Source organism: Diorhabda carinulata, chromosome X (assembly GCF_026250575.1).
Source record: "Diorhabda carinulata isolate Delta chromosome X, icDioCari1.1, whole genome shotgun sequence".
Taxonomy (NCBI): Eukaryota; Metazoa; Arthropoda; class Insecta; order Coleoptera; family Chrysomelidae; genus Diorhabda; species Diorhabda carinulata.
In genome coordinates this window covers 17,237,403-17,249,675 of record NC_079472.1, presented here as the reverse complement: position 1 = coordinate 17,249,675, position 12,273 = coordinate 17,237,403, and the positions used below count along the sequence as shown (strand labels likewise).

The following is a 12,273-nucleotide window of genomic DNA, read 5'->3' as shown; positions in this document are numbered from 1 at the left end:
TACGTAGTGTTGTATGAAAGACGATAACGCAAAAATGATGCGATTTGAAAAAGTGAAAAATAGATGAAAATATGAGAAAATTATATTAAATTGCTTCCGTATCTCCAGATTTGCTCCCCACAGACATTTTTTCTTGTTTTCATACCTCAAGAGGTATGGACAGAATTTTTTTATGCTGTCCACCTGTTACTGGTTGAAATAGAACTATTTACTATCTCCGAGTATGTGGTTTAAGTTTGACAGGAAACATTTTTCAACAAGTTTGGTCAAAACGATCCCAAAAGAGCAAAAAAACTAAACTAAAATCCTTTAATTGAGGCACGATTTCAAGACACTAGTATAAACACAGTTTCTAAGAACTAAGAAGTAATAGCATACTCTGAAGATGCTCGACTCAATACAATTCGACTTATGGGCGATCCAAAGTTAATCAGAAGATTGGACAGCTTAGAGCATAGAACAAAGGTCGCCGATCTGACTCGGTACTATCGATACTATACTAGGGCAAATGATCTTCCGAGTTGTCTAACATAATCCCACTTAGAGCAGTTTTTAAAAGACATAATCAACAGGCAAAAGGGGCTCGTAACACCACATTCGTTTTCAAAATATCAATTTATCGGGACTCCTCTCTTTGGGAAAATGTTAGCCTGTGGAATCAGCTACTAAGATACGTTTTTCTCGAACATTACAGCTACAGAAGCTCAAGATCAATATTCACTGGCATATCCACATGGCAGCCACCACTCGAACTACTCGTGGTAATAGGGTTCATCCTCTAGTGCTGCTTTTTACATAAAAAAATCTAAGCCAGAGAAAATGTCAAACAATTGAACATTTACAAAAAAGGACAATAAGCTTTTCTAGATTTTAAAACGGATAGCTAGCCATCAAGTACATAATTATGAAATTATTATTTTAAATATATAAATATCAAGATAAAATGTCGCCATGCTATTAATAATTATTTCCTGTCAATCGTGAGAACGTCGAATAGTTGAAAATTATCTAGTAACTTACCAAGGAGCGTTAGACTTTTTTAAAATTTTTACAGAAACAGGTTTTAACTTCCAATTAACAGTATTAGTTCACTATTTGCAAATATATACAATTGAAACATTTTAAAACACAAAGTAATCGAATCTAATATTATCTTTTGTGGTTTTCATTAATTGTGAATGTTACAGGAAAACCAATATTCAGAGTGGAACAACCTAATGAAATGATGAGTGAATTCATTAAAGAAAACATTAAAACGTGTGTTGAAAAGTGAAAGAATTCGACAATAAAAATTGAAGAAAACAGAAGATAATATAAAAAATACGAATACTGAAAAGTGTTGCTGTGCTCCTATTTCAATTGGTTCCCCTAATTCTATGAGAAAAATTAGAAAACATTGAAGAGATCATGCTCTTTCGAATCATGAATAACACATTAAAAAAATTAAATGAAATACTAAATTTAACTTTTAACAATTAGACCCGAGAATATTTGAATTGACAGCAAAAACTGACAGCATTTTTGACAGTTATACATGAGAAAGCTTGATATAGATGAAGTAGGAAAGTAAGTAGCAAAACACCCAATAAAGTAGACAAGAATAGCGAAAAATATTGAAGTCTGGATATGTTGAGTTTTATTTGAAAGCCGTTAGTTCATATGTCAATTTTGGGACAGTCATTGTATTGTATACACTCTTTGATATCTCTTTCTTATTAAATATCGTTGCTTTTTTCATTCTGTTTCATGCTGTTTGTAATCTCCGCTTTTATTTTGCCGTTATTACTGTTTGCAAAAGGTGTGACTTGTTTATTTGTTCTTATTTTGGTATTAGCCTGACTTTGTTTCCATTTTTCTTGTTTATTATTATTGTTTTGCATTGGAACTTCTTTTTCCCCATAAACATAATTCTCTGCCTCTCTCCTCATTTTCGTCTTCTACATCTTCATCATTGTTTGCATCATCTTCAGATACTATATCCATTTTAGCTTGTACTTTGTTTTAACTTTTATCCTCATTTTCTTTCTCGTTTCCTTCAGCTTCAATATCATTATTATCATCGTCTATTTCGTTTAATCACGTTATTTATTATCTATTAGGCAGCCTCAATAGTGAACGTTTTCAGTGAATTTGAAAGGCATTAGCCCACGCAACATAAAAGCTGAACTAGATTCGAATCTGAGTGAGGCAGATCCTTCATTATGAACAGTAAAATATCGGGTAGCAGAGTTAAAACGAGGCCGTACCAACTACGAAGACCAGCATCGTAATGGTCGACCAAATGAGGTGACGACTCCAGAAATGTTGAAGAAAATCTCCAAATCGAGTTATCAGACATAGTAGGCATTTCAAAAAATGCTTTACATCACTTATTAACTGAAAATTTGGACATGAAAAAGCTGGGAGCGACGTTAAGTTTTTCGTTTCATTTTAATAAAAAAGATAATAAATTTTCTCTAATAGTATTGAGACTTATTTAACTGGTCCTCCTCTAAATAATCATATGTTCAATAAAACGATAAATAAAATCATTTAATGGTATTTATATTTCTAACATATAGTCTCATCAATAGCTTCTAATGTCTACCAAGGTCGCCGGATCTAGCACCAATCAATTTTATTTCAATTACATACATTTTTTTAATAGATATGATAAAATACTGACTATTATTCTATCACATTGTATTAATCACTACCAGCAACGGACTTCGACGTATTTCGAGAGGAATTTTTTTGAGAAATTCCAAAATAAAAATTGTAACCATAACAACGATGTCTTTCTCTTTACAAGGTTAACCAGTTATTTATATATATGATTTGATTTATACAGTTTTTTCTAATAATTCACTCTCTACTTTATTAATAATTATAGTTTATATCATGATATCCAATGAATAATTATTGATATCGAAAGTGCGTTTGGTTGAATACAACGAAAAGAAATAGGAAAAACAATGGATAAAGTTCTAGTTCTTCCCAAGAAAATTTATGTATTACTAGATCAAGATATGAAGAATTCGTTTACGGTCAATCACTTTGTAAGAATGGGAATAGTCAGGTAAACGATTTACGACATCTGTCGGCGTGTTGAGACAGGTATTTCGATCGAAAGAAAGCCAGAAAAGCAAAAAAATGCCAAACATAGAGAAAGAAGCTTTGGTTAAAGCGGCTACAGAAAACTGGGAAACAGTTTGTGTAAATTGGGGAGAAATTTCAAAATTGATAAGAAATATGTAAGAAACATACTAAAGAAACATAATTTAGTTCAAAAATCAAGAAAATCGGCACTAAATTAAAACATAAAAGTCACAGTGACAACGAGATTATGTCCACTAATTGGAAATTATCGACTACGAGTTATATTTTACGAGGGTTGCTAGTTAAGTTTTTAGATATATCAAATCTAACATTGCTATAATAAAGTATGACATTTTTAATGGTGAAAGTACTTAGAACGTGTTGTCATAATATGGCTCACCAAACATTCATCTTGGTCAAATGGAATTGAATCGCGAACATTTTTGTGCGATTATTTCCTATGACCTTCGACGTGGATAACACCAACAGCAGTGTGCAGATAAACTTGCTTCGACTTTTGGTGATGAAGCATCATCTCGAGCAACCGTATTTCGAATTCCATCATGATCGCACTTTGTAAAGGTCATCAAAAATCGACTGTAGTGCCAGAAAACATCGATGCCGTGCGAAAACTGATATAGATTCAATATGGCATGAACAGTCGACGCCAAAAAGATTTGTTCGTGTCGATTGGTACAAAGAAAATTCAATCGCGGTGCTTCGGAAGACGTTTTGGGTTATTTCTATTTAAAAGACATTATTCATATTCATATAGAATTGAAGCAATTATTGTAGAAATGTCACGAATGCATCCAATAGAAATTGATGATTATTTGTGTAAATAAATTGATAGGTGTCATTACAGTAGTCGTTGGTGGAGGGTGTTAAAAGGTAGTCTAAATTTTTAACAGACCTCCCTTAATCCTCTCCAACATCAAGTATTTGCAGATAAGAAATACGAAATTAAAGAAATATATATATATATATATAAAAAACTGTATAACATACTGAAATTTCAAGGAAATCGGGCGTATGCAGCATAAGCTAAATAATAACCCAAAAAGTTATTCGCAGCAAATGGTGGCCTGTTTTGAAGAAACTACACATGAAGAATTAAGAAAGGCACTTTTGAACAAACTGCTCCAAACGCCAGATTTAGTATTTCATAATTAATTGCAACATTTGAAAAGAAAAATTAGGAAAGCGAGCCGACTGGGTGCTGAGTCAGTTATATAAAATGTGTGTAATTAGAGTGTAGTAACCACGGTTTAATAAAATGTGGAAATTAACAAATTAAAACCATTTTTTTTGAAAATTGCAAATAGTAAATACTATGGGGATTCAGACGTAATCGGTCAACTTCTAAATTGTCCCTCCCTCTATCAAACAGCTCTCGTATTTGGGTATTGAGTATTTTTGAATAATATTCATTTCATAACATAAATACAACGGACATTTATTGATTTCAAATTAGCCTTCGGCTGAATAAAGTTACTCGACACACTATCTGTAAACGAAGAACAATTAAACATTGCAAAATTTATTTGTGCTTGTACAAAACGAATAAAGATGGAAATTTATAATTAGATTTCGATTATTTCCAAAGGATTACAATGTTTTGGTTACTAGTTTTCGTCTTTTTTGGTCTCATCAGTACAATTACATATAAGCTTCATAATCTTTAATTTAAACAGATTTTGATAAAGCACGTTCTTTTTATATAATATACAACAACAATTACTTGTTATTTTTCCATCCCCAATCATGAATTCTACATTTCCTATGCACCACCATTATCACAAAACGATTGTACTTCTGTTCGCCGTAAAAACGAACGGAATCAAGTTTCGCTCAACGAAATTTTTTTATTTTACGAAAAAAAACTCACTACAACGTTCGCATACGTACGATCGAAGTGAATAAAAAAATATTATTGAAAATAATACGGTAGTACCGCGCGGCGGTGTATTTCGATTGATACTGATTCAGTACGACTATTATTGTATTTGACGAAGTATCGCAGTCATTGAGAGTACCCAACATGGTGATACTAACCAGTCGGACACCCAGCGTTTCCCACCGACGCTAAAAACCCGCGCACGGTACCATATAAACACATCGGCGGGGTTTTTCAAAATGGGTATGGACCAGATATTTTCGCTATTTCTGTCTTTATCGCGTTCAGGTGTTGATTATTGTCGTTTTAAATTTATTGCGCGTTGGAAGGAAAACCCCGCATTATTCATTTTTTTGCAAGAAGAAATAATTGATCGTTAGTTTTGGGTCGTCAACTTTATACAGGGTGTAGACAAAGTGTTAAGCATTCTGGAATATTCAAAATGTTCAGATAGTTTTTTTTAAGAAGTTACGGAAAAAAATGAAAATAAATAATAGCAAAGGTCAAAATTAGGAAGCAATTGTGAACCAGCAGTTCTATATTCATCAGAAATATGGACGATAACAAAAGAATAAACTGGAAATATGGGGAAGAAAATATATGGCGTTGTCAAAATGGAGAAGCCGTACAAACATAAAACATGTTAGGACACGTTGCTAAAATGCGACAGCAGAGAATTGTGGGAGGGAGGAAAAGGAGAGAAAAGAAGCAGAGATATAGATTAGACAGGAAAGATTGAATCGAGAGAAGTAACGAAGGACCGAGGAAAGTAGAAAACAATAGTAAAGAAGAAGCAACGTATCAATATCAAAATTCTCATTAAATTGAAAAAAAACTCCGACTGAGTGCTATAAATTGTTGCAAGAGGCCTATGGGGACAATTCTCTATCTCGTGCACGTGTTTTGAGCAGTGTAAACACTTTAGTAAAGGCCTAGAAAGCACTGAAGATGCCCAGCGCCTCGGTCACCCTGTGACTGTTTCAACTTCGGAAACAGTGACCAAAATCAACCAAATTGTATGTGCAGATCGTCGAATTAGCATCCGGATGATTGCCGAGGCTGTAAACGCTGATAAAGAAACGGTTAGAAAAATTTTACACGAGGAATTACACATGACAAAAAATCTGACTCCTGACCAAAAGCTCTTGATTCAACGGGTCTGCTCAGATTTTCTTGGAAGGTTAGAAAAAGATTTGCTTTGAAAGTGACTCTATTTGAGTCGATGGAAACGGTAAAGCAAAAAACACCTAAATGCCATTACCAGCACTGTTTCGATCAAAGGAACAATGGAAAAAACGTGTGGAAAGGTGTATGGCGAGGGTTGGGAGTATATTGAAGGGGAGCATTCGAATGTAGAATAATTTTTAAAATAAAACCTTTTTTCGTAACCAGTCTAAGCGATTTCTAATTAACAAATTTTGTTAATTTTCTAATAATCACTCTGTATATATTATCATATTTACAATATCCGTTGATCAGTCGTTTTGTTTCTATCTTTATCTAAATATGGCTTCTACTTTTGACCTCGGTACAGCAGTTAAGTTACTTGCCACTCCTTTAAGGATTCCTGTTCGTTTCATTTTACACATCTTGTGTTTACTATTATTTATTGTTTTGATACTAGAATGATATTTCTATAAAATGCGACTGCATTTCGAAAAAATTCAATTCCGTAAATAATAATTATAAATAACTCCGTATAAATTATATTATTCGACTTCAAAATGCGTCAACTTCGATTGGCGAATGAAGTCTGCTTGTAATTGCTAGTTAATAACTTATGAATCGCATACAATTTGCGTAAATACATCAATATATTTTGCATGTTTTTGAACCATTTTTTGAGGCACCTCCAAAACATATGATTCGAACGCATCGACCTCTTCTTCAGATGTAAAAAAACGTTCATCTTGTAATTTATTTTTGACCAGCGGGAAAAAAAGGGTGCCAAACAAAGACTGTAGGCGGATGATCTATCAATTGTTCAAAAACGTTTTTGTTTGAACTGATGTGTGAGAGCTCTTTGTACTAATCTATACAAGCTGTATTTTGAGCGATTGTCAAATTATGCGGTATCCAACAAATCTTTTTGACAACGAAATGTTGCTAGTACGACTTATAAACTATACCCAAACAAACAAAGCTGTGTAATTATTCGCTGTGCCCGTACTATGTAAACTAGCCTTTAGATATCTATTGTGGAAAATATGATTCTCAGTTACTGAAGTAAGTCGTCTTTCCAATTCTTCTTTATCATTTCTTAGAAGTTGTTATTGAAATTACGCAAATACATGCTGAGATCTGCACATTGCTCTGGTGTCGCCTAGTTGACTGTTGCTTCAGTTTTATCCAAGTTTGGATCTAGTTTCAGAGAATTTCACCGTTTCTCCGTAATGTGTTGATGATGTTGCATGGGGCTCTTCCGAATGTCATGTGATGTCTCCATAGTAGTGGTGAAGTTACCCCGCTCTGTTGGCTAACACTTTTACTACTATTATTTCATTCCCCATCGAATTTATGTTGTTTTCATATCATAATCCCATTCCCCCCTTTTAGCTCAGATAAACGTTTTACAAACTCTTGAGATGTGTTATCAAACGCTTGCTAGATTCGCCAGAAGAGAACATTTGAATATTAACGTTTTCAAGAGAATTGGCAGTAGAAGATTCATTTTGTTACATCGAAAATGATCCTTTTATATTTTCGATTGTTTTGAAAAAAAATAGGACAAAAAGAAATTAAGTTGAAATCGAAGCAAAAAATATCTTTCGGTTTTTACATTGCCAATCGATTTTTTGCCCAAATAATCAATCAGTTACAGATTAAATAAAGATTAACACATCTGACGTTCATTCAAATATCAACTTTTTCATTCCCCTTTCCTCCCAATTTTTTTATGTAGCATTGAAACGCTTTTTGTACGAATGGTAACAAGTCGCATTAGCGAGTCAGTTAAGGAAGGTTGTCGGCCATAAAAGGAAGAGTTCTTGCGATCTGTTACTGCTAAATACAAGGTGGCTTCGCTAGAGTTGAATACAAAATTTGATACTACGAAAAAAATTAAATATAAAAATAACAATAAATATTAGGGTTATTTAGCTAGAAAGAGGTGCAGTATTCCGAAAGATCTGAGTGTCCTTCGATTTCAAAAATATGGTAAATTAAAGTACAAAGAGACGTGGTTTTTTCAACAAAAATCCAACATGCAAAAACTAATTAAATTATATTTCTTCATTATGAGAGAGACGTGAGAAATCTAGCACTCAGAATAGTAGATTTGATCGGTCACCGATCGCAAAAGTCTAGTCTGAAAGTTTATACTGGTCCGTGTGCACATGAAAACAGTGCACTTGGAATTTAATAATCGGTGTTGAATGAGAATTTTCTTAAAATGACGGGCATTAGCGTGCAATTTTTAGAGACGATTCTTTTCGAAGAATAAATAAAAATTGGTGGTATTGGGCGTCAAAAATAAAGTTTATTAATTACGAACTAAACTTTTAAAACACAAAAAACACAAGGGTTATGCGGGCGTGCTGCGTGTAATAGTCTTTACAGGTTATTAGTTGGAAATAACAAAGCATCAGAAAAAAATTTGCGTGAGTGATTTGAAACGAATAAAAAATTTTCGTAGAAGTACAATAAGTCTAAACAGCCCTGGCAATGTTATCTAATGAGAAACAAATGATCCCAAATGTTAATAAACCAATGATTGATGATTTCATTTCGAAAAGTCACACACGTATTGATTTACGATTTCTGTGTCTTTAGGAAAATTTTTTTCTTAATCAGTATTTTTTAATAAAATTTGATAAGCCTTATTAACGATTTAATAGTGCAAAAATAATATTTTTAGACATGGCATCGCCACTGACAAGACAAAGAAAGTAATAGAGAAAGAATAATTGCTTATAAATTGACATTGTTCATTATAGAATTTTTTTTTGATCAGTTGGATTCAGAAAATTATGCAAGAAACTGTTGAAATCATACAAGGGGTGGTTTGCTTTTATAATCGAATAATAGGTGGCATTAATAAGTTGTAGCACTAATATTTGTACACATAAACTTTGTTTTGGCGTAGTTTAGCAATTGACTAAGTTTATGCACAAAAAGGAAGCAACTTTTGGTGATGAAATTCCATCAAAAAACTTTGTTTTGCAGAATATCGTCATGGTTGTGCGTCCATTAGTACTGAAGGTCGAGAAAGTCGTTCAAAATCGATTGTCATTTGAAGAAACATCGATGCTGTGTACAACATGATTAAAAAAAACGACATTTGACTTAGAGACAGTTAGAGGCTTTTCTTAGGATATAGCAGACTGTAATACAATCGATATCAGTAAGATATGTGCCAAATAAATTTTGCATGCGGAAACGAAGCTGTTGAGGATTTTAGAAACCATGTTTCTAGGATAACAGCTTCAGAGAGGGGGAAAAATGTGTCCAGAATTTGTTTGAGGTTAAAAAAAATGTATAGTTCATTATAACGAAAATTTCTAAAAAAAAAAAAATAAACATTTTGTTTCTAATTTATTCGCTTCTATAACACTTTTTGTAAAAACTTATAAAGGTAATGCTTGTATTGAAATAACGAAAAAATCAATTATTTCTTGCTATTTATTTCGATATAACGACACAACTTTTGCATGGGTCACCCTGTATATCAACTAGTAACGGTAATAAGTTAATAGGTATGCACATATTAACTAGTAACATCAAGCTCATTCAGTTGCGCTTTTTATTTTCGAACGCGGGAAAAATCAACAAACCGTTCTCCGAATGGGAAATAAATGGTGATATCAAATTATTGGAAACTATAAAAAGTATCGTTCAATTTTCTACCGCGCGTGTGTGTGTAAAATATAAAAAAGAATATTAAAAACACCGAAATGCTTAATACAAACAAATAGGTACTAAGAAAAACGAATAGAACTACGTTAAGTAGTATAATCACGATTAATTGGAAAGAGTGAACGTCCCTTGAAGAATTTTTATTTATTTATTTGTATTTATGAGACGTTAAATCATGTATTACAACATTTCCAATGTTCTAGGAAAGTTATTAACATTATATATTTATTCGATGTTGTTAAATAGGAAAGCTATTTATAAAAAGGCAGTGCAACAATCGTAAATTGGAAGACGTGTATATTCCAGAATCCTGAATCACTCTGGTACGAACACGTAGACACCAAAATAAAGAAGGTTCTGGGCACGTGAAAACGCCTTCAGCTGTATATGTAGTATTTGACTGAAGATCTATATCTGGAGGTAGACTTCGATGGTTAAACTCATTTTCATATACGGATGTATATGTACGATTTTGAACGGATGAAATAACAACTGGATAAAGTTCAGTGTCTTTGGGTACATCCCCAATAAGGGCTTTTCGAATCCTATTGAAACCTCGACCTTTGGACAATACAATTTCGGAACCATGTCTTTAACGTACGAAAATCTGGACGTAGATTGAGGATGAATGACAAATTATTTTGAAGGAGTCGTAATCAAATGGGGCGTTAATAATAGGTACTAATAACATTACTGACAGAGCATAGTGGACGAGGCTGTACTAAATAATGGTACCCTACAAGATGAAAGGCTTGACATCAGTAGGACACTTCAAGTCTTTGGTTGAAACAGATCCATATATTATTGAATGACCTAACTCTTAATTTTTCATTTAGAATCGATTTAACAATGTTTTGTTTGTGTGATACTCAATTTCTATAATTCCAGTTGTTTTTTTATGTTTGAGCAATTTTTTGGTGACCCCAATCCGTCAGGCCTATAATAATGGATTTTTTTGGGATAGGGGATTATCTATGTCTTTCAAGTAATATCGGTTTTTATATATAAGAACTCCTACTCAAATTAAACACGTCGTAACTAGTTAAGACTAGTCTCTAATTTTATGAAGAATACAGTCGGTTTAATTTTTTTTTAGACATTCTCTCCTTGCTTTTAAATTGAAGACGAAGTAGGTTTTTATAATAAAAAAAGTATGAAATGCGATAAATGCTGAGTTGTCCCACAACAACTCAATCGGGTTGAGATCCGGCGACTGTGACGACCAAATCATTACTTTGAGTTCATTTTTTCTTTCCAATTATTTCAAATATTCTTTGCACAGATTCTAGCAATCCGTTCCTCCAACAAAAAAACTCTTCTCTTAGATCTAAAAACCTCAAACTTTGATTCATCACCCTATAAAACTCTCTAGCACGCTTCCTGCGTCCAATTTTTATGTTTTCTTTTCATATTGCAGCCTATTCATTTTATTTTGACGTCTTAAAAGGATGTTTCTCCACAGCTACTCCTCCAAAAAAGACTATTCACTGTAGCTGCTATCTCTGGGTCCGTCAATCGTCGATCGCGATCAACCGATAGTTCCTTTTACTAATTTTAAGACATCATCATCATAATCAAGCTTTTCAATCCCATTTGGATTATTGCTATCGCTTTTGGCGCTTTAAATCCATTTTTTAGGTGGATTACTCCTCGTTTTCTTTATATTTTATCGTTTGTTTTGACCGCTTTTGTTATTATTTTCCATACTTTTGGTTTCCGGCATTTTGCTCTCCAGTTTTCTATATTGAGTGCTCTTACGTCCTCCTCTATTTTGTTTCTCCAAGTTTTTCTCGGCTTGCCCCTTCTCCTTGGCCACAATGGGATCCATTGCGTTATTCTTTTGATCATTTTAATTGATTTTCTTCTCATTATGTGCCCAGTTGAGCCTTTGTGCTTTTATGTTTCTCACTAAATTCTCCTTCACCAGTTCTCTCTCGATTTCTTCGTTTTTCTTTACTCTTCTTTCTCTTTTCTGTGTTATGTTTGGATCCGTTATAGTTTTCATTATCTTTCTTTCGGTTCTTTCGATTCTTCTTCTTCTCTTTTGTTTATTACTGTCCTTTCCATCGCATATGTGATTACTGGTCTTATTAGGGTTTTGTACATTTTTATTTTGTTTTGTTTGGTTATGTTTTTTCTTTTTAGTAGGTTTTTGTTTCTTCCATAGGTTTGATTGCCCTTTTGTATCCTATCCTTTATCCTTTCTCTGGTTGTTTGTCCCAACGTTATTCCTAGATAGTTAAAGGTCGATTTTAAACATACATCTATGGTGGAATACTAGCATGGGAAAAATTTTGGATTCAAAAGAGATGTTAAAAATGCAGTGCCAAAATTTTTTGTACCTAAACCCAGAGTTTTACGAAGGTACTAAAAAACTTTTTTAACGTATGTACAAAGACTGACAATATTTATCGTATTTATTGGTTTCTTTTTGGCACCAATAT

The 12,273-nt window shown here is 33.1% G+C and overlaps 1 protein-coding gene across 4 annotated transcripts in view; it reads right to left on the bottom strand.

Moving 5' to 3' along the window:
* Nucleotides 1-12,273, bottom strand: part of LOC130900688 (protein phosphatase Slingshot) — a 114,754-nt gene that overhangs the window by 3,988 nt on the left and 98,493 nt on the right. Inside the window, exon 1 of one of the 4 annotated variants that reach the window (XM_057811465.1) lies at nt 4,820-5,130. The exons of the other annotated variants lie outside the window; for them this stretch is intronic. Within the exon in view, the coding sequence (XP_057667448.1) occupies nt 4,820-4,872 (53 nt within the window). The 5' untranslated portion in view covers nt 4,873-5,130. Of the gene's footprint in view, nt 1-4,819; nt 5,131-12,273 lie in introns of those variants that run through there. 4 annotated transcript variants of the gene reach the window in all.